At 46.0% G+C, this 27,406-nt stretch overlaps 1 protein-coding gene across 3 annotated transcripts in view; it reads right to left on the reverse strand.

The window, feature by feature from the left end:
• LOC126161547 (neither inactivation nor afterpotential protein C) overlaps positions 1-27,406 on the reverse strand; it is a 388,525-nt gene that overhangs the window by 280,312 nt on the left and 80,807 nt on the right. For all 3 annotated transcript variants that reach the window (XM_049917480.1, XM_049917478.1, XM_049917479.1), the window contains exon 6: positions 337-488. In XM_049917480.1, coding sequence (XP_049773437.1) covers positions 337-488 — 152 coding nt within the window. The remainder of the gene's footprint in view (positions 1-336; positions 489-27,406) is intronic.

Below are 27,406 nucleotides of genomic sequence, written 5' to 3' on the forward strand. Positions count from 1 at the left end.
TCGTTTCTGCCGTCTTCTCCCACCGGCGCGTTGCGTGTTTACTTGCCGCCAGCAGGCGCTGTCCACCATCTCGAGCACGCGCGGTGCTCTGTCCTTGGTGTATAAAGGTTTCCGTCGTTGTGGCTGGAATTCAGTTCCGGCGAGGCAGCGCACGAGCATTAACTCACCTGAAGATGGAGAACAGCTGGTCCGCCGAAATGTTGTGTCTGGACGACGACATGATCCGGCTGCAAACCCGTGAAGAATATCAGAAGCGTGTACTGTTGCAGACACAGGTACTGATCTGATTTTGAGCCACGAGAGTTTTCTGCAGCTACAGAGCGGCCAGAGACCCACCGATGGCCCAGACGTCGACCCTGTTGTCGTAGCCGCCCTCCTCGCCGGCCTCCGACGCGGCGACCCCCGAGCAGCTGCTGATCAGCTCCGGGGCCATCCAGCACGGCGAGCCCAGGCAGGAGTTCCTGCGGCCCACCGGAGACTCCAGCTCCCTGCAGGCAGACACAGCAGTCGTGGTCAGGACGCAGCACTCGCATTCTGTTCGGCGGCGGTTCAGATCCCCAACCTGACATCTATATTTAGGTTTTCCAAGGTTTCCCTAAATCGCCAGAGACAAATTCAGTTATGGTTCCCTTGAATTTTAGTTTACCTAGTTTCAGTGAAAGGCATCGTCTTGGCAATGAGGATGAAAATGCATGCTTCGTAATTTATGAAACAAAAAGTGTTTTAATCACCAATACGAGGCGAAGTCATAGGGTTCTACACTCCTGGAAATAGAAATAAGAACACCGTGAATTCATTGTCCCAGGAAGGGGAAACTTTATTGACACATTCCTGGGGTCAGATACATCACATGATCACACTGACAGAACCACAGGCACATAGACACAGGCAACAGAGCATGCACAATGTCGGCACTAGTACAGTGTATATCCACATTTCGCAGCAATGCAGGCTGCTATTCTCCGATGGAGACGATCGTAGAGATGCTGGATGTAGTCCTGTGGAACGGCTTGCCATGCCATTTCCACCTGGCGCCTCAGTTGGACCAGCGTTCGTGCTGGACGTGCAGACCGCGTAAGGCGACGCTTCATCCAGTCCCAAACATGCTCAATGGGGGACAGATCCGGAGATCTTGCTGGCCAGGGTAGTTGACTTACACCTTCTAGAGCACGATGGGTGACACGGGATACATGCGGCCGTGCATTGTCCTGTTGGAACAGCAAGTTCCCTTGCCGGTCTAGGAATGGTAGAACGATGGGTTCGATGACGGTTTGGATGTACCGTGCACTATTCAGTGTCCCCTCGACGATCACCAGTGGTGTACGGCCAGTGTAGGAGATCGCTCCCCACACCATGATGCCAGGTGTTGGCCCTGTGTGCCTCGGTCGTATGCAGTCCTGATTGTGGCGCTCACCTGCACGGCGCCAAACACGCATACGTCCATCATTGGCACCAAGGCAGAAGCGACTCTCATCGCTGAAGACGACACGTCTCCATTCGTCCCTCCATTCACGCCTGTCGCGACACCACTGGAGGCGGGCTGCACGATGTTGGGGCGTGAGCGGAAGACGGCCTAACGGTGTGCGGGACCGTAGCCCAGATTCATGGAGACGGTTGCGAATGGTCCTCGCCGATACCCCAGGAGCAACAGTGTCCCTAATTTGCTGGGAAGTGGCGGTGCGGTCCCCTACGGCACTGCGTAGGATCCTACGGTCTTGGCGTGCATCCGTGCGTCGCTGCGGTCCGGTCCCAGGTCGACGGGCACGTGCACCTTCCGCCGACCACTGGCAACAACATCGATGTACTGTGGAGACCTCACGCCCCACGTGTTGAGCAATTCGGCGGTACGTCCACCCGGCCTCCCGCATGCCCACTATACGCCCTCGCTCAAAGTCCGTCAACTGCACATACGGTTCACGTCCACGCTGTCGCGGCATGCTACCAGTGTTAAAGACTGCGATGGAGCTCCGTATGCCACGGCAAACTGGCTGACACTGACGGCGGCGGTGCACAAATGCTGTGCAGCTAGCGCCATTCGACGGCCAACACCGCGGTTCCTGGTGTGTCCGCTGTGCCGTGCGTGTGATCATTGCTTGTACAGCCCTCTCGCAGTGTCCGGAGCAAGTATGGTGGGTCTGACACACCGGTGTCAATGTGTTCTTTTTTCCATTTCCAGGAGTGTATTTGTTGTTTTTGCGGTCTTCAATCCAGAGACTGGTCTGATGCAGCTCTCCATGCTACTCTATCCTGTGCAAGCTCCTTCATCTCCCAGTACCTACTGCAACCTACTTCCTTCTGAATCTGTTTAGTGTATTCACCTCTTGGTCTCCCTCTACATTTTTTACACTCTACGCTGCCCTCCAGTACTAAATTGGTGATCCCTTGGTGCCTCAGAATATGTCATACCAACCGATCCCTTCTTCTAGTCAAGTTGTGCCACGAATTTCTCTTCTCCCCAATTCTATTCAATACCTCTTCATTAGTTATGTGATCTACCCATCTAATCTTCAACATTCTTCTGTAGCACCACATTTCGAAAGCTTCTATTCTCTTCTTGTCTAAACTATTTATCGTCCATGTTTCACTTCCATACATGGCTACACTCCATACAAACACAGAAAAGACTTTTTGACACTTAAATCAATACTCGATGTTCTTCAGAAACGCTTTCCTTGCCATTGCCAGTCTACATTTTATATCTTCTCTACTTCGACCATCATCAGTTATTTTGCTCCGTAAATAGGAGAACTCCTTTACTACTTTAAGCGTCTCGTTTCCTAATCTAATTCCCTCAGCTACACCCGACTTAATTCGACTACATTCCATAATACTCGCTTTGCTTATGTTGATGTTCATCTTATATCCTCCTTTCAAGACACTGTCCATTCCGTTCAACTGCTCTTCCAGGTCCTATGCTATCTCTGACAGAATTACAATGTCATCGGCGAACCTTAAAGTTTTTATTTCTTCTCCATGGATTTTAATTCGTACTCCGAATTTTTCTTTTGTTTCCTTCACTGCTTGCTCAATATACAGATTGAATGACATAGGGGATAGGCTACAACCCTGTCTCACTCCCTTCCCAACTACTGCTTCCCTTTCATGCCCCTTGACTCTTATAACTACCATCCGGTTTCCGTACAAATTGTAAATATCCTTTCGCTCCCTGTATTTTGCCCCTGCCACCTTCAGAATCTGAAAGAGAGTAATCCAGTCAACATTGTCAAAAGCTTTCTCTAAGTCTGCAAATGCTAGAAACGTAGGTTTGCCTTTCCTTAATCTAAGATAAGTAGTAGGGAATCCAAGCTGAACTTCCCCGAGGTCGGCTTCTACCAGTTTTTCCATTCGTCTGTAAAGAATTCATGTTAGTATTTTGCAGCCGTGGCTTATTAAACTGACAGTTTGGTAATTTTCACATCTGTCAACACCTGCTTTCTTTGGCATTGGAATTATTATATTCTTCTTGGTCTGAGAGTATTTCGCCTGTCTCATACATCTTGCTCACCGGATGGTAGAGTTTTGTCCAGGCTGGCTCTCCCAAGGCTATCAGTAGTTCTAATGGAATGTTGTCTATCGCCGGGGCCTTCTTTCGACTTAGGTTTTCAGTGCTCTGTCAAACTCTTCACGCAGTATCATATGTCCCATTTCATCTTCATCTACCTCCTCTATCATTTCAATAATATTGTCCTCAAGAACATCGCCCTTGTATAGACCCTCTATACAGGGTGAGTCACCTAACGTTACCGCTGGATGTATTTCGTAAACCACATCAAATACTGAAGAATCGATTCCACAGACCGAACGTGAGGAGAGGGACTAGTGTAATTGGTTACTACAAACCATAAAAAAATGCACGGAAGTATATTTTTTAACACAAACCTACGTTTTTTAAATGGAACCCCGTTAGTTTTGTTAGCACATCTGAACATACACTCCTGGAAATTGAAATAAGAACACCGTGAATTCATTGTCCCAGGAAGGGAAAACTTTATTGACACATTCCTGGGGCCAGATACATCACATGATCACACTGACAGAACCACAGGCACATACACACAGGCAACAGAGCATGCACAATGTCGGCACTAGTACAGTGTATATCCACCTTTCGCAGCAATGCAGGCTGCTATTCTCCCATGGAGACGATCGTAGAGATGCTGGATGTAGTCCTGTGGAACGGCTTGCCATGCCATTTCCACCTGGCGCCTCGGTTGGACCAGCGTTCGTGCTGGACGTGCAGACCGCGTGAGACGACGCTTCATCCAGTCCCAAACATGCTCAATGGGGGACAGATCCGGAGATCTTGCTGGCCAGGGTAGTTGACTTACACCTTCTAGAGCACGTTGGGTGGCACGGGATACATGCGGACGTGCATTGTCCTGTTGGAACAGCAAGTTCCCTTGCCGGTCTAGGAATGGTAGAACGATGGGTTCGATGACGGTTTGGATGTACCGTGCACTATTCAGTGTCCCCTCGACGATCACCAGTGGTGTACGGCCAGTGTAGGCGATCGCTCCCCACACCATGATGCCGGGTGTTGGCCCTGTGTGCCTCGGTCGTATGCAGTCCTGATTGTGGCGCTCACCTGCACGGCGCCAAACACGCATACGACCATCATTGGCACCAAGGCAGAAGCGACTCTCATCGCTGAAGACGACACGTCTCCATTCGTCCCTCCATTCACGCCTGTCGCGACACCACTGGAGGCGGGCTGCACGATGTTGGGGCGTGAGCGGAAGACGGCCTAACGGTGTGCGGGACCGTAGCCCAGCTTCATGGAGACGGTTGCGAATGGTCCTCGCCGATACCCCAGGAGCAACAGTGTCCCTAATTTGCTGGGAAGTGGCGGTGCGGTCCCCTACGGCACTGCGTAGGATCCTACGGTCTTGGCGTGCATCCGTGCGTCTCTGCGGTCCGGTCCCAGGTCGACGGGCACGTGCACCTTCCGCCGACCACTGGCGACAACATCGATGTACTGTGGAGACCTCACGCCCCACGTGTTAAGCAATTCGGCGGTACGTCCACCCGGCCTCCCGCATGCCCACTATACGCCCTCGCTCAAAGTCCGTCAACTGCACATACGGTTCACGTCCACGCTGTCGCGGCATGCTACCAGTGTTAAAGACTGCGATGGAGCTCCGTATGCCACGGCAAACTGGCTGACACTGACGGCGGCGGTGCACAAATGCTGCGCAGCTAGCGCCATTCGACGGCCAACACCGCGGTTCCTGGTGTGTCCGCTGTGCCGTGCGTGTGATCATTGCTTGTACAGCCCTCTCGCAGTGTCCGGAGCAAGTATGGTGGGTCTGACACACCGGTGTCAATGTGTTCTTTTTTCCATTTCCAGGAGTGTATAAACAAATACGTAATCAGTGCCGTTTGTCTTTGTGAAATGTTAATTACATCCGGAGATATTGTAACCTAAAGTTGACGCTTGAGTACCACTCCTCCGCTGTTCGGTCGTGTGTATCGGAGAGCACCGAATTACGTAGGGATCCATAGGGAACGGTGATGGACCTTAGGTACAGAAGAGACTGGAACAGCACATTACGCCCACATGCTGACACCTTTTTTATTGTTCTTTTTCACTGACGCACATGTACATTACCATGAGCGGTGAGGTAAACGTCCACACGTGGTTTCTGTTTTCAATTACGAAGTGGAATAGAGTGTGTCCCACTGGAAACGCGTCGACGTATATGGTATCAGCATGATGGTGCACCTGCACATTCCGCAATTAACACTAGGCTGACCCTTGACAGGATGTTCGACGAGCGTTTCATAGGACGTGGAGGACGCATAAATTGGCCAGCCCGTTCTCCTGATCTTATACCTCTGGACTTCTTTCTGTGGGGTACTTTAAAGGAGAATGTGTACCGTAATGCGCCTACAACCCCAGAGGATATGAAACAACGTATTGTGGCAGCCTGCGGTGACATTACACCAGATGTACTACGGCGTGTACGACATTCATTTCGCCAGAGATTGCAATTGTGTGCAGCAAATGATGGCCACCACATTGAACATCTATTGGCCCGACATGTCGGGACACACTCTATTCCACTCCGTAATTGAAAACGGAAACCACGTGTGTACGTGTACCTCACCCCTCATGGTAATGTACATGTGCGTCAGTGAAAAAGACCAATAAAAATGTGTTAGCATGTGGACGTAATGTGCTGTTCCAGTCTCTTGTGTACCTAAGGTCCATCACCGTTCCCTTTGGATCCATACGTAATTCGATGCTCTCCGATACACACGATCGAACAGCGGAGGAGTGATACTCAAGCGTCAACTTTAGGTTACAATATCTCCGGATGTAATTAACATTTTACAATGCAACAAACGGCACTGATTACGTATTTGTTTATATGTTCAGATGTGCTAACAAAACTAACGAGGTTCCATTAAAAAAAACGTAGGTTTGTGTTAAAAAACATACTTCCGTGCATTTTTTTATGGTTTGTATTAACCAATTACACTAGCCCCTCTCCTCACGTTCGGTCTGTGGAATCGATTCGTCAGTATTTGATGTGGTTTACGAAATACATCCAGCGGTAACGTTAGGTGACTCACCCTGTATACTCCTTCCACCTTTCTGCTTTCCCTTTTAATTATCAGCTCGAAAAAAACAAGTTACGTGATTTATTATTTGTTTTTGTGTTTGTTTGTAGAAACAAGTTCAGCAGTCCTGGTCACACTGAAATCCCCGCCACAGTACCATAACGCTCGGTTAGAAGAGCTAAAACAACTTGTATTGGCCCCTCCATCGGCGTGGTAAGGGAATTTCAGTGTATACCAGTACTGCAGCTGGGTGAGCCGTTATTATCGACGACACTAATTTATCGATTCCGCAGGAGTGCGGTAGCTGGCTATTATCTCTGGTTTCCTCCACTGGTACACATGGCGGTAGTATCGCGTTCACGAGGGATAAAAGGGCGCTGCATTGGTGGAGCAGTCATTGATTCATGTGAAAAAGGTTCCGACGTGAATACGGCCGCACGACGGTAATTAACAGACTGTGAACAGCGAATAGTAGTTGGAGTTAGGCGCGTGGGACATTCCATTCCGGAAATCTTTAGGGAATTCTATATCGCGAGATCCACAGCGTCAAGAGCGTGCCGAAATAGCGAATTTCAGGCATTGCCTCTCACCACGGACAACGCTGTGGCAGACGGTCTTCACTCAACGGGCGAGGGCACCGGTATTTGTGAAGAGTTGTCAGTGCTAACAGACAAGCAACACTGCATGAGATAACCGCAGAGATCAATGTGGAACGTGTGAATTATCCGTTAGGACAGTTCAGCGAAATTTGGCTTCATTGGGCAATGACAGCAGACGACCGACGCGAGTGCCTTTCCTAACAGCACGACATTGCCAGCAGCGCCTCTCCTGGGCTCGTGACCGTATCGGTTGGAATCTATCTTGGGTGTCTAAATCATTCGCTCAAATTGTCCAGAATGTTCTTCAAGCCAGTCGCGAACATCTGTGGCCCGTGTAGTGGGACGAAATTGAAGCGTCACCCATCCACCAGTGTCAGCCCAGTTTGCAGGTGAATATAAGTTTAATTTAGTTTTTTGTTTATGTATTTTTGTAATATTTTGTAATGGTTGTGAATTGCGTAAAGTTTTGTATTTTTTTTATGTTTCATGTACGGAGAGGGCGGCGCAACGAACGGAGACAGCATCTTCGCTGCCGCGACCAGAGAGAAAATTGCTGGCCACTATACGTCGCGGGTCGACAGCCAAAGAGCAACAGAAGATCCTGAAACCGAGTTGTTGCGTCGTGCTTCTAAAAATTGATAAATGAAAATATGTAATTTTTTTGTACAACAATGATATCATAGAGAGTTTAATCTTATTGAAAATGTTAGTTCTGTCTTGTCAAGGCTCAGGTTCACGTCTGTATGTAGGAAGATAATAAACTAGTGGATGCTACTAAAGTTGAAATACGTGTTCTGAGGATTTATTTATGAAGAATTATATGAATTGATTAATAATACGTTTGACAAGATTATTGAATTTTGACAGCATTCATCGCAACTTTGAATCTCAAAAGTTTATTCAATGTGGTTCTAATATCGATTAAATCAAGATAAAGTGTATCAATATAATTTCTGAGGAGAAACAAACGACGTCAAAATTTGAAAAAGTTCACGCAAACCAATTGGCCCGAGTGACGTAATTCTGCGCATAAGACTCAAATGATGTTTTACAGTTTCGTTCAAGAACCATTCTGAGACAATTTAAAAAGAATATAAATAATTTTGAAGTGGGTTGTAACTGACGTAGGTGACGAAGTCTACACATGGTCATATGTCGAAAGAAAATCATTTATAAAGAACTTACGTCGTTACACTACACCCGGTGACACAGCGCATTGTAATCTATAAGAATTCCGTTACCATTACCAGTCAACGATCGATTCAGATCGACCAGAAGCCTCCGTACGCTCCACAGATGGCGGTAGTATCGCGTTCGCAAGGGATTTAGGGCGGTGCATTGGTGGAGCAGTCATTTGTACCTAAGTGATTCATGTTAAAAGGTCATGTGAATCCAGATTTCGGTTGTTATGACTTGAAGATAGGTTTCGAATATGGCGCAGAGGCAGTGAACCTATGGACCCAAGTTATCAACAAGGCACTGTGCAAGCTGGTCGTGGCTCGATAACGGTGTGAGCTGTGTTTGTGTGGAGTGGAAGGGGTCTTCTGGTCGATCTGAACCGATCCTTGACTGGTAATGGTAATGGAATTCTTATAGATGACAATGCGCTGTGTCAGCGGGCCACAGTTGTTCGTGACTGGCTTGAACGTTCTGGAAAATTTGAGCGAATGATTTAGCAACCCAATCGCTCGACATGAATCATATCGAACATTTACGGGACATAATCCATAGGTCGGGAAGCGCATCAAATGTTGTCCCGTAATTACTTTTGCAGTTATCGACTGTTATGGAGGCAGCGTGGCTCAGTGTTCCTGCATGTGATTTCCAACGACCTGTTGAGTCCACACCACGTCGAGTTGCTGCAGTACGCCGGGAAAAAGGAGACCCGACACGGTATTCGTGCATATCACATGATTTTCGTCGTCTTAGTGTAATGGTCAACAAGCTGACAGCCTAACGATCCGCAGCTTCACTGCCGTACATCAGAGGGAGCTCGTGAATTGTTTATATACCGGGAACTGTTGAAGACGGTGTGTGCAGTGTTATGAGGCGTTCCTCGTTTACCGTTTTTGATGTACGACAGTGCTTTTATTACACCTACTTCAGTGGTGAACCTCGTGGTACGTTTTCTACTAAAATGTGCTGAAACACGTCAGTCAAGTGGTGAACTGAAATTTCTTATGTATGAGTGCTATGGACTTTATCGTAATCCGTAAGATGGTTCTATCGACAGATGAATGTATGATGCTGATAATATGGGCTATATCAGTGATTCTCTGTCTGTGTAATTGTTGCATGTCCTGCATTTGTTGTCTTGCACGAATATAACAGGATCTTGAATGGGGCAAGAGCCGCTAGTGACAAGCTTCCAGAACTCCCTGGGGAGAATAGGTGAGATCTAAGGATGAGGCCGCTTGGAGCAACAGATCGCTACCCAAGAAGCACTGTCCGCCAGGTGGAAGTTCAAGTTCACTGGTACCGTATTGTTCGCCGCAGCGCTGGAAAGACGTGTGCGGTCAAGATTCCACGAACCGTGACCCATACACCACTCACTGTGCGCTCCATGATTCTGGCTAAAAAGACCAGAATATTGAAGTGTATCGCCTGTCCGACCAGTGCAGAATAAATTGCTTCACAAGTTGTCCTCTTGGCTCAATGAGCAGCTTGGTGGGAGATTTTAGCTAGTAGGACTAGACGAGAGACATTCATCTCTGCTTTTTCGTGAGAAGCTCGGTGGCTGTTTATTTTTAAAAGTTTTTCCTTCTCCGCTCGTGCGGCAGAAGTGCGACTGCCGGTCACCACACCAGTTGGAGTGAGAATTTCTCTTTCCCGCAAGGTGGGAAGGCAACTCATTTGTGATCTAAAAACTATCTGTGAGTGGGAGCTAAGGACGCCATTTTTTAAACATTTCATACACGGGAAAGCAGCCCACGGGGCAAGGTAAAAGCATATCTGAGAAGTGAAAGTGTGTAACACAGTTTTCTCAAAATTGTGCACTCGGGAAGGCAGGGCATATGACAACTTATAAAAGTATTGCTAGATAGGTTGGGGGGGGGGGGGCTGAACAGTTGTTTTAAAGATATAATTTGCCATGCTTGACGAAGCCTTCTCATTGGTGTGGTATCTTATGGGTGGGTTTTGTGCGGACCAGAGAAGAAAGAATTTTAGTTACGCTCTGGATAGATACGCGGAAGAGGACGCTCAGGTTTTGGAGACGTGGAGGAAAGGAAACTTTGGATAGGGACACAGGGGAGGACACTCTGACACTGGAGACGTGGCAGAAGGCAGATTTGCATTTTTGACTGTCAGCCCATCACACAGCGGTTGGCTGCAGGACTGGCCAAACGCGGGACTCGAATCTCCAAGGGATAATTATGGTAAGAATATCTGGCACAGACTACCCGTGTGCATTGCTTTCAAACTTGAGTATGTCCGCTGATTTCATATGTAGCCAGGTATTCGTAGCCCATCCATAGCCTAGCACGGTTTATTATTTTCATGTAGGTTTCTACGTCTTTCTGAAACGATCGCCCCAATCACTACGCACTCATTCATAGTCGTGCCTTTTCTGGAATGATCTGTTGCGGTGAGATTACTCCCATCTCACTTGTCCCTTGTGGGCTTTGCCAATCATCCTACTTCTTGTTTAAATCTGTTTCAATGCTCATAACTGGTAGTTCTTTTTCTTTCATATGTATTTTATTACTCATGCCAATCCATAACTATTTCTTTCTTGTTTATGTATGTGTTGTAAGGAGTAAATGTAATAAATTAGGGTCAAAATGGGAAAGAATTTTTAATTCAGAAGTTAGATGAACCCCTTTCTAATCACTAAACCATGAATGATTTCTGTAAGCATCAACACTCAGAACTCCTTTATTCTTGTTTTTCAGTGCATTTCGCAACGTATCCAGTTCCATAGCTGAGTTCATGGGGAGTGATATGCCTCTCAGTCGGCCCGACCTGTGCAGATAATTATAGCAGCCAAAAGGCTTGTTAGCTCGGTTGGCATCTTACACTGTAACTGAGTGAGATTTGTACAGTTTTGGACTGAAGCTAAGTTTAGTGATTTATGTTAATTCTGCTGCCTGGATGGACCCCGATCTGAGTTGTTGAGGGCAGCTTGTGAAAACAGTTTCATTTTAAAACTGTGTATACCGCATATATTGTTCATAGGAACAGGCCATTGTTAGCGTTTTGCTTACCACTATATGGCCATTTCCAGTACAGAGTTCAGATTATTTGCAATCTTTAGTTGTCTTGTTTTGGGGCTAAGTGTGTCGCCTCAAAATTCAAGACTGAGTGAAATGTGCAAGTGGTTCACTCGAAGTCCTCAGAAATCTCAAAGACAGACGTCTCACGAAGGTGGTTTAGCTCGACTCACAATCCTAATTTTTCTGAGAAAAGAGTTGAATTTTCGCCCATGGAAACCACTTCACTAGCAGGAATTATCGCGGGAAGACTGTGATCATCAGCTGAAATATGGGGAGACGATGCTTGTGTCGTATGAAGACTGGTCCCATGTTTTCGGTAATTTTCTATGGTTATTGAACAAAGCCAACGTCACCCAAAGGTGTGGTGCAACATGATTACTACGAAAGTTGAGGCTCCAAATCTCACTTGGGACACAGTGAATGCAGAACGGTACCTTGATACGCTTGAAAATTATGTTCACCATATTGTACCCACGATTACAAAGTTATTTATGCAAGATGCAGCCCCGCATCACTGCCCATATCCTGTCCACACATGGCTAGACACCTATTTTCTAGGACGTTGGTTGGGACGTCGTGGCTCCCTTAAATGGCCAGCAAGAAGTCTTGACCTAACGTCCTTTCATTTCTTTCTCTAAGGGTGGGCGAAAGAGGAAGTTTATCGTACAAAACCAAAAAGTCTTGATGAATTGTAGGAGCGAATTCGCCTAGTTTTTGGAAACGTACCTCTGGATTACCTGCAGAATTCTGTCACAAACGTCCACATCCATTTATGGAAACTGGTAGGTAATGGTGGTGCTTAAGCTGAATTTTAGCAATGCATAAAGATTCTACTACTGTAAAGAACAAAATGTTTTTCGTTTCATGAAAACTTGTTAAGTATTAAAAAATTATAAACAATTTTTAACACGCTGTACTTGGATGAAAGTGTGCTTCTTTTTTTACTGTGAAATTCTATCGTTGCCACAAACAGCTAATTCTTCGATAGATTATTGCTTGCATTTAAAATATCACTTTTATAATGTTTGTCTAACAGTGATCCTTTACATTTACAGAAGATACGCAAATAACTGCACCAAAAGGTATGATGATGTATATTTATTAACAGTCAATTAGTTTCAGTCGAGCTTCTACCTTCATATCGTCTATATATGCATAAAAATCTGTAATAAGTATTACATAACGTTTACAGATTAACAAAACATCAAGTTAAAATGAAGTCACTTGGCGTCAGAGACATGACTGTTTCCAGTTATAGCTTTTAAATGGAAAGATTAAAAGTAAAATAAACGAATTCTTACTTTTAAACGTTATATATATACACAGTAAGACCTGGTGGTTTAGTAGTAAATTGCATGTCTGGAAGCCGAGAGGTCGCAGGTTAGCCTCCCGGTCGGAGCACGGACATTTTCAGTCTGCTTTTGATTTAGCCTTCATCTCTCAATGATGCAAGGAATCGCCAGGGACGACACGTAATTTGGATGCCACGTTAAGCCGCTTGTAGGTCCCCTGTCTTTCGTTAGATTAGGGACTTCCAACTGAAAGACTTGCACTGGGCCACTGAGCCACATATATTTCAGATATAGAAGCATCTAGCACGAGTAGCTGTCACATATACTTGCATCAGTTATCTTATACAATCTTCGTCAGTCAGCAAGTACAAAGATTAGCACCTAGCGAGGTGGTGCAGTGCTTAGCACACTGGACTCGCATTCAGGAGGACGACGGTTCGATCACGCGTCCGGCCATCCTGATTTAGGTTTTCCCTGATTTCCCTAAATCACTTGAGGCAAATGCCGGGCTGGTTTCTTTGAAAGGGTACGACCGACTTCCTTCCCCATCCTTCCTAATCCGATGAGACCGATGACCTCGCTGTTTGGTCTCCTCCCCCCAAACAAACCAACCCAACCCAAAGATTGACACTGTGTTGCAGTGTTCTGCATACTATCTAAAACCAAAGTCGTATCATAAAATGACGACTGAATCAGCCGATGTTTCTTTTCATTACGAGTACAGCGATGTTGCTACCAACTTAGCATATCCAAAGGTTTGTAGACAATGATCGTAATATCTTCAGGGAATGTGTAACTTAAAACATAGATGTCTTTGATTGTAGACGATGAATAAAACTGGTAAAACAGTAGAAGCTACATGGGTGGTAAAACATAGTTATATACGTGCTAAAGTGTAGAGTAGACTGATGTAATAATCAGATGTCAAACAGTCCTTAGAAGCTTGTACGTGTTATACTTTTGGGTACAATGCAACCACTTCATAATATTATTATTAAACATTATTGGTCTTAAGACAGTGTTTAAACTTGAATGTTACACGATCATTCTTTTTACTTTTTATTTCTTTCTTCTTTTGTCTCTTCCTAAAATCTCTTGACTATATTCCTTTTTTGTTTGTACTGTCGATATTTAGTCTATTTTCTTCCTTCTACTTCATACATACCCCGAAGAGCCAAAGAAACTGGTACACCTGCCTAATATCGTGCAGGACTCGCGTGAGCACGTAGAAGTGCAGCAAAACGACGTGGCATTGACTTGACTAATGTCTGAAGTAGTGCTGGAGGGAACTGACGCCATGAATCCTGCAGGGCGGTCCATAAATCCGAAGAGTACGAGGGGACGGATATCTCTTCTAAACAGCACGTTGCAAGACATCGAGATATGCTGAATAATGTTCATGTCTGCGGAGTTTGGTGGCCAGCGGAACTGTTTAAACTCAGAGTCTTCCTGGAGCCACTCTGTAGCAGCTCTGGACGTGTGGGTTATCGCATTGTCCTACTGGAATTGCCCAAGCTCGTCGGAATGCGCAATGTGCATGAATGGATGCAGGTGATCAGACAGGATGCTTACGTACGTGTCACCTGTCAGAGTCGTATCCAGATGTATCAGAGATCCCATATCACTCCAACTGCACACGCCCCACACCGCAACAGAGCCTCCAGAGCTTGAAGAGTCCCCTGCTGACATGCAAGGTCCACGGATTCGTGAGGTTGTCTCCATATCCGTACACGTCCATCCGCTCGATACAATTTGAAACGAGACTCGTCTGACCAGGCAACATGTTTCCAGTCATTAATAGTCCAATGTCGGTGTCGGTGGGTCGAGGCGAGGCATAAAGCTTTGTGTCATGCAGTCATAAAGGGTACACGAGTGGGTCTTCGGCTTCGAAAGTCCGTATCGATGATGTTTCGTTGAACGGTTCGCACGCTGACACTTGTCGATGGCCCAGCATTGAAATATGCAGCAATTTGCGGAAGGGTTGTACTTCATCTGTCACGTTGAACAATTCTCTTCAGTCGTCGTTGGTCTCGTTGTTGCAGGTTCTTTTTCCGGCCGCAGCGACGTCGGAGCTTTGATGGTTTACCGGATTCCTGATATTCACGGTGCACTCGTGAAATAGTCGTACGGGAAAATCCTCACTTAATCGCAACCTCGGTGATGCTGTGTCCCAACGCTCGTGCGCCGACTATAGCAGCACGTTCAAACTCACTTAAATCTTGATAACCTGCCACTGTAGCAGTGGTAACCGATCTTACAACTGCACCAGTCACTTGTTACCTTACACAGGCGTTGCCTATCGCAGTGCCGTATTCTGCCTGTTCACATACGTCTTTTGTTGAATACGGATGCCTTTACCAGTTTCTTTGGCTCTTCATCGTATCAATGTGGTTCGACGATCAGAGTTCCATTCTTTCAGTGCGGGTGCACTCTTGCGTTAATCTGAAATGGCGAGTAAAGGGTTCGCGGGTAGTTGACGCTACGCTAGGAGCGTGTAACAGGCTGGGAATTTGGATGACATAAAAAGCGCGCTCACATGGCTGAAGCAGGGCGACAGTGTGGTCAGGCCTCGGATTACGACTCCTGCCCATTTTTCCCCCTGAGCCCCCACGGGTCAACTATCCCTTAAAGTAAAAAAATAATAAAAAAAGCTGTTATGGGAACTCTCACTTTAGCAGGAGATCCGGGTTCGAGTTCCGGTGTGGCACAAATTTTCACCTGTTACCATTCATTTATTTCGATGCTCAGATACGGCTAACGTCATCGGAAACTTGTCGGTAATGTCTAGCGCGATTATAACGGGTTCCGAATATGAATTATTCAGGGTGAAGTTTAGCACTAAAGGTGGGTCAAAAATGGTAATCTGATGCTTTTATAGACCGCCTGCATGTTGTGGTGAGCGCGTCACGGAGTACTTGCAGAATATTATTAGTAATTTTTCTGATGAAGCCGTTGTAATAGGGGGCGACTTAAACTTGAGAGAGAAATGCGGTCGAAACTGGTGCCAAAGACCGGGATTCATGTGACATTATTCGGAATGTCTTTCCGAAAATTGCTTCGAACAGATAATTAAAGATCCAACTCGAGAAGGTAACGTCTTACACCTCCTAGCAACAAACAGGCCTGAAATTATAGAATCAGTTAACGTTGAGGAAGGTGTCAGTGCTCATTAGACTGTGACAGCATGGATGACAACGGGTCTTACAAAGAATGTTAAGAAAAGTAGGAAGATATTTTTGCTTAGCAGGAGTGACAGGATACAAATTAAAAAGTATCTAAATAGTCAGCACGAAATATTCAGTCTAGGACGAAGATGTAGAGCAGAAATAGAAAACAAAATTCAAAAGCATTGTTCAGTGTGCCTTAGATAAGTGCGTTCCGAGAAACATCTTAACGGATGGGGAAGTCCCATCCTTTTTAATAGCCGGTTAGAAAACAGCTAAATAAACAAAGAGAGCTTCAGCACAGATTCAAGAGGAGTCAAGACGTAGCTGACAACAAAAGCCGAAGCTAAAATGAGCGTAAGAAGAGCAATGACAGAAGCGTTCAGTGACTTTGAAAGTAAAATTTTGTCAACCGATCTGAGTTGACACCGTTTTGGTCTTTCGTAAAATCAGTAAGCGGTTCGAAATCCTCCAGTCATTTACTCTGTGACCATACAGGCACGGAAACGGATGATAACATAGAGAAGGCCGAAATACTGAATTCGGTCCTCCGAAATTTTCACCAAGGAAGATCATAACACAGTCACTTCTTTCAGTCATCGTACGAAGGCTGGAATGGCAGGTGATAAGGTAAACGATCGCGGAACAGAAAAGCAACTACAATCGCTTAGTAGTGGAAAGGTATCAGGAGCAGATGAGATACCTATAATATTCTACAAAGTTTATGCGAAAGAACTTGCTCCCTGTCTAGCAGCAGTTTATCGTAATTAGCTCGAGCAATTTAAGCACCTAGCGACTGGAAAAAAGCGCTGGTCATTTCCGTTTTCGAGAAGGATTGTTTGTCAGATGCACATAATTATTGGCCTACATCGTTTACGTCAATCTGTCGTAGAATTAATGAACATGGTTTAGCTAAAAAATTATGATGTCTTCTCCATAAAAATCAACATTCAGTCCTCAAATAGAGATCTTGCGAAACTCAGCTCGCTCTGTTCCTCCATAAAATCCACAGTGCTGTAGACAACAGCACTCAGGTATATGCCGCATTCCTCGATTTCAGGAAGGCATTTGATACCATCCCGTAGTGGACAAATTTGCGACTGGATTCATGACTTCCTTACAGCAGAACTCAACACGTCGCTCTTAACGGAACAAAATCGATAGATGTAAAGTTAATTTCCGGGGTACCACAAGGAACTGTCATAGGTCCATTACTGTTTACAATGTATACACTCCTGGAAATAAGAACACCGTGAATTCATTGTCCCAGGAAGGGGAAACTTTATTGACACATTCCTGGGGTCAGATACATCACATGATCACATTGACAGAACCACAGGCACATAGACACAGGCAACAGAGCATGCACAATGTCGGCACTAGTACAGTGTATATCCACCTTTCGCAGCAATGCAGGCTGCTATTCTCCCATGGAGACGATCGTAGAGATGCTGGATGTAGTCCTGTGGAACGGCTTGCCATGCCATTTCCACCTGGCGCCTCAGTTGGACCAGCGTTCGTGCTGGACGTGCAGACCGCGTGAGACGACGCTTCATCCAGTCCCAAACATGCTCAATGGGGGACAGATCCGGAGATCTTGCTGGCCAGGGTAGTTGACTTACACCTTCTAGAGCACGTTGGGTGGCACGGGATACATGCGGACGTGCATTGTCCTGTTGGAACAGCAAGTTCCCTTGCCGGTCTAGGAATGGTAGAACGATGGGTTCGATGACGGTTTGGATGTACCGTGCACTATTCAGTGTCTCCTCGACGATCACCAGTGGTGTACGGCCAGTGTAGGAGATCGCTCCCCACACCATGATGCCGGGTGTTGGCCCTGTGTGCCTCGGTCGTATGCAGTCCTGATTGTGGCGCTCACCTGCACGGCGCCAAACACGCATACGACCATCATTGGCACCAAGGCAGAAGCGACTCTCATCGCTGAAGACGACACGTCTCCATTCGTCCCTCCATTCACGCCTGTCGCGACGTCACTGGAGGCGGGCTGCACGATGTTGGGGCGTGAGCGGAAGACGGCCTAACGGTGTGCGGGACCGTAGCCCAGCTTCATGGAGACGGTTGCGAATGGTCCTCGCCGATACCCCAGGAGCAACAGTGTCCCTAATTTGCTGGGAAGTGGCGGTGCGGTCCCCTACGGCACTGCGTAGGATCCTACGGTCTTGGCGTGCATCCGTGCGTCGCTGCGGTCCGGTCCCAGGTCGACGGGCACGTGCACCTTCCGCCGACCACTGGCGACAACATCGATGTACTGTGGAGACCTCACGCCCCACGTGTTGAGCAATTCGTCGGTACGTCCACCCGTCTCCCGCATGCCCACTATACGCCCTCGCTCAAAGTCCGTCAACTGCACATACGGTTCACGTCCACGCTGTCGCGGCATGCTACCAGTGTTAAAGACTGCGATGGAGCTCCGTATGCCACGGCAAACTGGCTGACACTGACGGCGGCGGTGCACAAATGCTGCGCAGCTAGCGCCATTCGACGGCCAACACCGTGGTTCCTGGTGTGTCCGCTGTGCCGTGCGTGTGATCATTGCTTGTACAGCCCTCTCGCAGTGTCCGGAGCAAGTATGGTGGGTCTGACACACCGGTGTCAATGTGTTCTTTTTTCCATTTCCAGGAGTGTATAAATGATCTAGTACATAGCGTCGGAGGCTCATTAAGACTGTTCGAAGATGATGCGGTTGTCTATAGGAAAGTAGCAACTCCAGAAGACAGTATATATTCGCAGAACGACCTGCAGAGGATTGATGAGCGGTGCTGTTTCTGGCAGTTGGTCATGAACTTTAATAAATGTAACACATTACGCATGTATAGGAAAGGAAAGCAATTACTCTACAATTACACTACGGATGACAAGTTACTGGAAATAGTATCTACTGTAAAATACCGAGGAGTAGCTATCCAGAGAGATCTTAAGCGAAATGCTTCAAATGGCTCTAGGCACAATGGGACTTAACATCTGAAGTCATCAGTCCCCTAGACTTAGAACTACTTAAACCCAACTAACTTAAGGATATCACACACATCCATGCCCGAGGCAGCATTCGAACCTGCGACCGTAGCAGCAACACGGTTCCGGACTGAAGCGCCTAGAACCGCTCGGCCACAGCGGCCGGTTTAAGCGGAATGACCACATAAAACCATAGCAGGAAAAGTAGCCCCCAGACTGAGATTCATAGGAATAACCTTAGGGAAATGTATCTCATCCACGTAGGAAGTGGCCTACCAAGCGCTCGTTCGACCGATTGTTGCGTATTGTTCATCAGTCTGGGACCCTTATCAGGTAGCACTGATGGAAGAGAGAGACAAGATCCAAGAAAGAGCGGCACGCACACAGATGGTCGAGAAACTCCAGTGGCAGACGTTACAAGAGAGTCGTTGTGCATCACAGAGAGGTTTGCAATTGAAATTTCGAGAGCGCCCTTTCCGGGAAGAGTCGGACAAGCTGTTGCTTTCTCTCAAATACCTGTCGTAAAATGACCACGACGAAAAAATTCGAGAAATTGGAACCAATATAGATGCTTACTTGCAGTGATTCTTCCCACGTGTCACTCACGAGTGGAACAAGTAAGGAGAGATCGATTAGTGGTACCAAAAGTACCCTTCGCCAAAAACCATTAGGTGAGTTGCGCAGAATGATGTAGATGTTAAGTGATTTTGTGATGTTCAAAGTTTCTAGCTATATTTGTTTATCTGTAAGAAGCCTTTAGTGTGTTAAGAACATCCGAAGGTGGGTATTATTTGCCGAAACGGGCGATGTGAATATTTTTGTACATCTAAGAGATCAGTGGCGTAATAAATAATTAAACAAACATTACAAAGGTTGCATAGTTCGAGTTGGCAGTATAGCAATATGTTTAAAAAAAAGTCTCCTAACCGTTTTCCTAGAAAACAAACATTCGCCTCGTCATATATGGAGGGCGCTATAATCGCATAAACGGCGGAAGAAGCTTGGACTTCCAGATGACAGGCCGGCCAGAGTGGCCGTGCGGCTCTAGGCGCTACAGTCTGGAACCGAGCGACCGCTACGGTCGCAGGTTCGAATCCTGCCTCGGGCATGGATGTGTGTGATGTCCTTAGGTTAGTTAAGTTTAATTAGTTCTAAGTTCTAGGCGACTGATGACCTCAGAAGTTAAGTCGCATAGTGCTCAGAGCCATTTGAACCATTTGAACCAGATGACAGCTCAAAATGGTTCAAATGGCTCTGAGCACTATGGGACTTAACATCGGAGGTCATCAGTCCCCTAGAACTTAGAACTATTGAAACCTAACTAATCTAAGGACATCACACACATACATGCCCGAGGCAGGATTCAAATCTGCGACCGTATCAGTTGCGCGGTTCCGGGCTGAAGCGCCTAGAACCGCTTGGCCACCACGGCCGGCTGACAGCTCACGTGCCTTAGCTGAAACAAAGTACTGAGAACATAAAAATTTAATGTAATCTATCATCGCCCAGCAGAAATTTCGACTTTCTGGGATCTGCAAAAGATCACCGATAGCTGCGCAAGGCAGGCGTTCATAGTATTCCTTGAGAATACGAAATATCTTACGTAAGGCAAACCATGTGGACCGTTCAGGCCGCTGAGGAGCTGCAGCAACATACCCTTACATTATAAGGGAGCTATTGCCTAACATAGTATTTCAAATAATCAGTCGATGGACTGTACAAAAACGAAAATAGTGGCTCATGTGTCAAAATTTTGGCGCTTCATCACCAAGGAGCAAGTGTAAACACGACTGTCCGAATACCTGATCAAACTGGGCGGTGGATTCCTGCTTAAAACCGCATAGAGTCCTATTATATGGAGACTTCGTGCATTGAGTAACGGAAGTCTTACTGCGACTTCACTAAACAAAGATGATCCATAAGATAACGATAAGTCGAGCCTTCGCGACGGAAGACTTTTGGAACAATGCGCAACAGGAACGCGTGCACTCCAGCAATGGCTGCATAGCGAATTGAGATTATTCCAGGCACGACCCACACACACAGAGGCTCAATGAACATTCGCTTGTATACATCTTGAATATGTCTTCGATGTTTTGCGCCGAAATATTGTGGCTTTTAAATACTGAAATCCGAAGTTAAGCGCTGTCGGGCTTGACTAGCACTTGGATGGGTGACCGTTCGGTCTGCCGAGTGCAGTTGGCAAGCGGGGTGCATTTAGCCCTTGCGACGCCAGTTGAGAAGCTACTCGATTGGGAAGTAGCGACTCCGCTCACAAAAAGTGACAACGACCGGAAGAGCAGTGTGCTGACCGCATGCCCCTCCATAACCATATCCATTGACGACTCTGTTTTGAGGACGACAGGGCGGTCGGTCGGTACCGTTGTGCTTTCAATGCCTGTTCGGACAGAGATTTAGCTTTAGTTACTGATATCGGTATGTTCGGGACACGTAAAGAGGCGATGAAGAGTGATAATTTTCGTGGTGACTTTCAACTCCACGATGTTGGTAGTATGGCTTGAGAGAGGAATCTGAAGGAAGGCTACATCGTGGGCGTCGGGACCCAGGTGCTACAGGTAAATACAGGAGAGTAGGTCGAGCAATTTGGAGAATTTGTATGATCTAGACTAGCGCTAGATCTGACGATGACTTTCGATGAAACGTGGCAAAAGAAACAGATAGCATCGAATCGAAATTTCTAAAAGTCATTAACGAAATTCGAAACAAAGCGATTATTGAAATTAGTATGTAGATTATATGAGACTTGAGACATACCATCGCGTTTTCGGAAGAATATCATGTACATAATACAGAAGATAGGAAGGACAATGGAAGACGGTAAGTGCCGTACAATCGGCTTGACAGCTCGTGTATCCAAGTTGTAGACCAGAACGATATACAAAAGAATGGAAAAGAAACACGAGGACCTGTTATATGCTGATTATTTCGACTTTATGAAAGTTAGGGCATGAGGCAGTTCTGACATTGCGCTTGTTAATGGAAGCAAGAATTAAGATAAATCAAAACCCTTTCGTTGAATTGGTTGACCTTCAAAAATTTAAAGTAGTGTAAGATGTTTGAAATCCTCACAAAAATAGTTTTCACCATAAGAAAGACATAATAACTTATAAAATAGGCAAGAATCAATAGTTAATAACGAGAATGGCAGCTCAAGAAAGGAGTGTTCCGACTAAAAAGTGCAAAGCTGTAGTCTTCCTGCTGCGCTGTTCAAACTGTATATCGAAGAAGCAATGCAGGTTTAGATGTTGCAATAAAATTCAGGGTGAAAGAATGTCTATGATAAGGCTGGCTAATGGCACCACTATCATCTGTGAAAGCGAGGAAGAATTACAGGATGTGTTGTGTAGAACGGACAGGCTGTTGAGTACAGAATATGAATCGAGAGTGAACCAAAGGAAGACGGAAGAACTGGGCAGGAGTCAAAATGTGATTAGCGACAAGCTTAACATCAGAATTGAGGCCGAAGCAAAACACCGGGGGGAGGAAAGAAGAAAGACATAAGAAGCAGATTATCACAGACAAAGACAGTATTTCGCAGCCAAAAGAGGTCTAGTAATATCAAATGTAGGTCTTAATTGGAGCAATGAATTTTGAGAATTTATGTCTCGAGTGCAGCACTGTATGGAAATGAATCGTGGACTTTTGGAAGACTGAAAAATAAGACAGTTGAAGCGTTTGAGATGTGGTGCTACATATGGATGCCAAAACTTAAGTGAGCTGATGAGATAGGAAATGATTAGATCTCCGCAGAATGAACGAGAAAGCATTAGCTAGAAGAAGAGACAGAAATATAGGGCAAATTTAATGGGGAAAACGGTAGTCGCAGAGGGAAAATACTGTAGAGCACGGTAGAGACTGGAAGGCAATGTGTTAGAAACTTGGAGTCAAATTTAACTTAAGCACCGAAACTAAAAGTTTACCTTGGCGCCAGATGAAAATTGCTGGTTCATGTTGTTGTAGGGGGTCTCTGTGATGCAGCTAGCTCGAACGCTGGTACGCAATGTGCGCCGATTCGAGGTGGTGACAGCACAAGTACGAACTGGTTCTTTGCGTACTCCTACATCTACATCTACATTTATACTCCACAAGCCACCCAACGGTGTGTGGCGGAGGGCACTTTACGTGCCACTGTCATTACCTCCCTTTCCTGTTCCAGTCGCGTATGGTTCGCGGGAAAAACGACTGTCAGAAAGCCTCCGTGCGCGCTCTAATCTCTCTAATTTTACATTCGTGATCTCCTCAGGAGGTATAAGTAGGGGGAAGCAATATATTCGATACCTCATCCAGAAACGCACCCTCTCGAAACCTGGCGAGCAAGCTACACCGCGATGCAGAGCGCCTCTCTTGCAGAGTCTGCCACTTGAGTTTGTTAAACATCTCCGTAACGCTATCACGGTTACCAAATAACCCTGTGAAGAAACGCGCCGCTCTTCTTTGGATCTTCTCTATCTCCTCCGTCAACCCGATCTGGTACGGATCCCACACTGATGAGCAATACTCAAGTATAGGTCGAACGAGTGTTTTGTAAGCCACCTCCTTTGTTGATGGACTACATTTTCTAAGGACTCTCCCAATGAATCTCAACCTGGTACCCGCCTTACCAACAATTAATTTTATATGATCATTCCACTTCAAATCGTTCCGCACGCATACTCCCAGATATTTTACAGAAGTAACTGCTACCAGTGTTTGTTCCGCTATCATATAATCATACAATAAAGGATCCTTCTTTCTATGTATTCGCAATACATTACATTTGTCTATGTTAAGGGTCAGGTGCCACTCCCTGCACCAAGTGCCTATCCGCTGCAGATCTTCCTGCATTTCGCTACAATTTTCTAATGCTGCAACTTCTCTGTATATTACAGCATCATCCGCGAAAAGCCGCATGGAACTTCCGACACTATCTACTAGGTCATTTATATATATTGTGAAAAGCAATGGTCCCATAACACTCCCCTGTGGCACGCCAGAGGTTACTTTAACGTCTGTAGACGTCTCTCCATTGATAACAACATGCTGTGTTCTGTTTGCTAAAAACTCTTCAATCCATCCACACAGCTGCTCTGATATTCCGTAGGCTCTTACTTTGTTTATCAGGCGACAGTGCGGAACTGTATCAAAGGCCTTCCGGAAGTCAAGAAAAATAGCATCTACCTGTGGAGCCTGTATCTAATATTTTCTGGGTCTCATGAACAAATAAAGCGAGTTGGGTCTCACACGATCGCTGTTTCCGGAATCCATGTAGATTCCTACAGAGTAGATTCTGGGTTTCTAGAAACGACATGATACGCGAGCAAAAAACATGTTCTAAAATTCTACAACAGATCGACGTCAGAGATACAGGTCTATAGTTTTGCGCATTTGCTCGACGACCCTTCTTGAAGACTGGGACTACCTGTGCTCTTTTCCAATCATTTGGAACCTTCCGTTCCTCTAGAGACTTGCGGTACACGGCTGTTAGAAGGGGGGCAAGTTCTTTCACGTACTCTGTGTAGAATCGAATTGGTATCCCGTCAGGTCCAGTGGACTTTCCTCTGTTGAGTGATTCCAGTTGCTTTTCTATTCCTTGGACACTTATTTCGATGTCAGCCATTTTTTCGTTTGTGCGAGGGTTTAGAGAAGGAACTGCAGTGCGGTCCTCCTCTGTGAAACAGCTTTGGAAAAAGGTGTCTAGTATTTCAGCTTTACGCGTGTCATCCTCTGTTTCAATGCCTTCATCATCCCGGAGTGTCTGGATATGCTGTTTCGAGCCACTTACTGATTTAACGTAAGACCAGAACTTCCTAGGATTTTCTGTCAAGTCGGTACATAGAATTTTACTTTCGAATTCACTGAACGTTTCACGCATAGCCCTCCTTACGCTAACTTTGACATTGTTTAGCTTCTGTTTGTCTGAGAGGTTTTGGCTGCGTTTAAACTTGGAGTGAAGCTCTCTTTGCTTAAGGTGTAATTCAGTGACAGTTATGCAGCAAAGTTTCCGTGGAGAGTACGGTAGTGCATTTCTTACACCGTGAAGGACGCATTGCACCAATGACTGGCGAGGTTGCCCGATTTTACCGTATGTGACTTCCTTTGTGCAGATATGCAAAATTACTCCGTACATGTGCCTTCCTTATCAACTAATTTTCGTGAATTATGGCGTCACATTCTAAGATCTGTGAACACAGCAATTGCACTCGTGAGTTTATCGTCTGGATGCTTTTCGTGACCTCGGTGAAAGGTGCACTGAATATTTGTGAAAGGAAAGTGAAAAATTTGATCCTAAATAAAAGTGTAAAACGTATCGCAAAGTTGTGTTGCTATGCATGTAAAATAGATATCCTTGTAAAACCACGTGGTTCTTTTAAAAATACGCTGATGGAAAAAAAAGGCGCAACACCAGGAAGTAGTTGTGAGACATAAACGAAAGTTGGCAGGAATTGGTAGGCGTAATTACAATGAAATGAATACCCCTAGCTGCATACAGGCGTTGATATAAGTCAACGGGGAGAGTTGCAAATGTGTGGCCCGACAGGGACTCGAACACGGGATTTCCTGCTTACATAGCAGAAACTCTATCCACCTTTCTTTCTTTCTTTTTTTTTTCGTTGTTGCTCGTTGTGTTTGGTCTTTGCGGACGTCACATGACATCCGTTCAAGTTCGTTTGTTGATCCTTCCACTCAGTCTTTTTATTACAGAGGCCAGCCAGCTCTCTGACCGAATACGCTGAGCTACCGTGTCCATCTGCGCCACCGAGGACACAGAGGATAGTGCGAGTGCAGGGACTTATCTCTGGCACGCCTCCCGTGAGACCCACATTCCCAACTTATTGTCCCGCACTATATTCATAGTGCCCCTGCCCATTATACTCATTACTCACGGCTTGTTGCCGAAAGAACAGATACCATCTTTATATATATATATATATATATATATATTGGTAGGCGTGTTTTTACATCTGAAAAATGATGTCTGTTCAAAATACGCACCAGTCGCATAAGAGTGGCAGCAGTGGCGCCACTATGAGGATCCAAGTCAGATTTGCTTTAAATACACGCTGTAGCATTTGTGGGCGTTAGTTACCCTTGAGATGGGAAGGGGTGAATTGATGTTAGTCAAGAACGCCTTTACAGCGATCGAAGACGCCATTATCACACCTCATTGAGTTTGAAAGAGGTCGTGTACTAGGGCTACGAGAAGCTGGATGTTCCTTCTGCGATACTGGAGAAAGACCTGGCAGGAATGTAGTTACTGTATACCACTGCTAGCAGCGGTGGTCGCAAGAATGTACGGCCGCAAGAAATCCGGGCTTTGGACGGCCGCGTGGCACTACCGGGAGGACATCTGACTCAGTCGTATTGTATTGCATCTACAGCGGCAATATGAGCACCAAACGGTACCACAGTGACACAACGAACTGTTGCAAATCGGTTACATCTACATCTACATCTACATCTACATCCATACTCCGCAAGCCACCTGACGGTGTGTGGCGGAGGGTACCTTGAGTACCTCTATCGGTTCTCCCTTCTATTCCAGTCTCGTATTGTTCGTGGAAAGAAGGATTGTCGGTATGCCTCTGTGTGGGCTCTAATCTCTCTGATTTTATCCTCATGGTCTCTTCGCGAGATATACGTAGGAGGGAGCAATATACTGCTTGACTCTTCGGTGAAGGTATGTTCTCGAAACTTTGACAAAAGCCCGTACCGAGCTACTGAGCGTCTCTCCTGCAGAGTCTTCCACTGGAGTTTATCTATCATCTCCGTAACGCTTTCGCGATTACTAAATGATCCTGTAACGAAGCGCGCTGCTCTCCGTTGGATCTTCTCTATATCTTCTATCAACACTATCTGGTACGGAGCAGTATTCAAGCAGTGGGCGAACAAGCGTACTGTAACCTACTTCCTTTGTTTTTGGACTGCATTTCCTTAGGATTCTCCCAATGAATCTCAGTCTGGCATCTGCTTCACCGACGATCAACATTATATGATCATTCCATTTTAAATCACTCCTAATGCGTACTCCCAGATAATTTATGGTATTAACTGCTTCCAGTTGCTGACCTGCTATTTTGTAGCTAAATGATAAAGGATCTATCTTTCTGTGTATTCGCAGCACATTACACTTGTCTACATTGAGATTCAATTGCCATTCCCTGCACCATGCGTCAATTCGCTGCAGATCCTCCTGCATTTCAGTACAATTTTCCATTGTTACAGCCTCTCGATACACCACAGCATCATCTGAAAAAAGCCTCAGTGAACTTCCGATGTCATCCACAAGGTCATTTATGTATATTGTGAATAGCAACTGTCCTATGACACTCCCCTGCGGCACACCTGAAATCACTCTTACTTCGGAAGACTTCTCTCCATTGAGAATGACATGCTGCGTCCTGTTATCTAGGAACTCCTCAATCCAATCACACAATTGGTCTGATAGTCCATATGCTCTTACTTTGTTCATTAAACGACTGTGGGGAACTGTATCGAACGCCTTGCGGAAGTCAAGAAACACGGCATCTACCTGTGAACCCGTGTCTATGGCCCTCTGAGTCTCGTGGACGAATAGCGCGAGCTGGGTTTCACATGACCGT

This window comes from Schistocerca cancellata, chromosome 2 (assembly GCF_023864275.1).
Source record: "Schistocerca cancellata isolate TAMUIC-IGC-003103 chromosome 2, iqSchCanc2.1, whole genome shotgun sequence".
Lineage (NCBI taxonomy): Eukaryota > Metazoa > Arthropoda > Insecta > Orthoptera > Acrididae > Schistocerca > Schistocerca cancellata.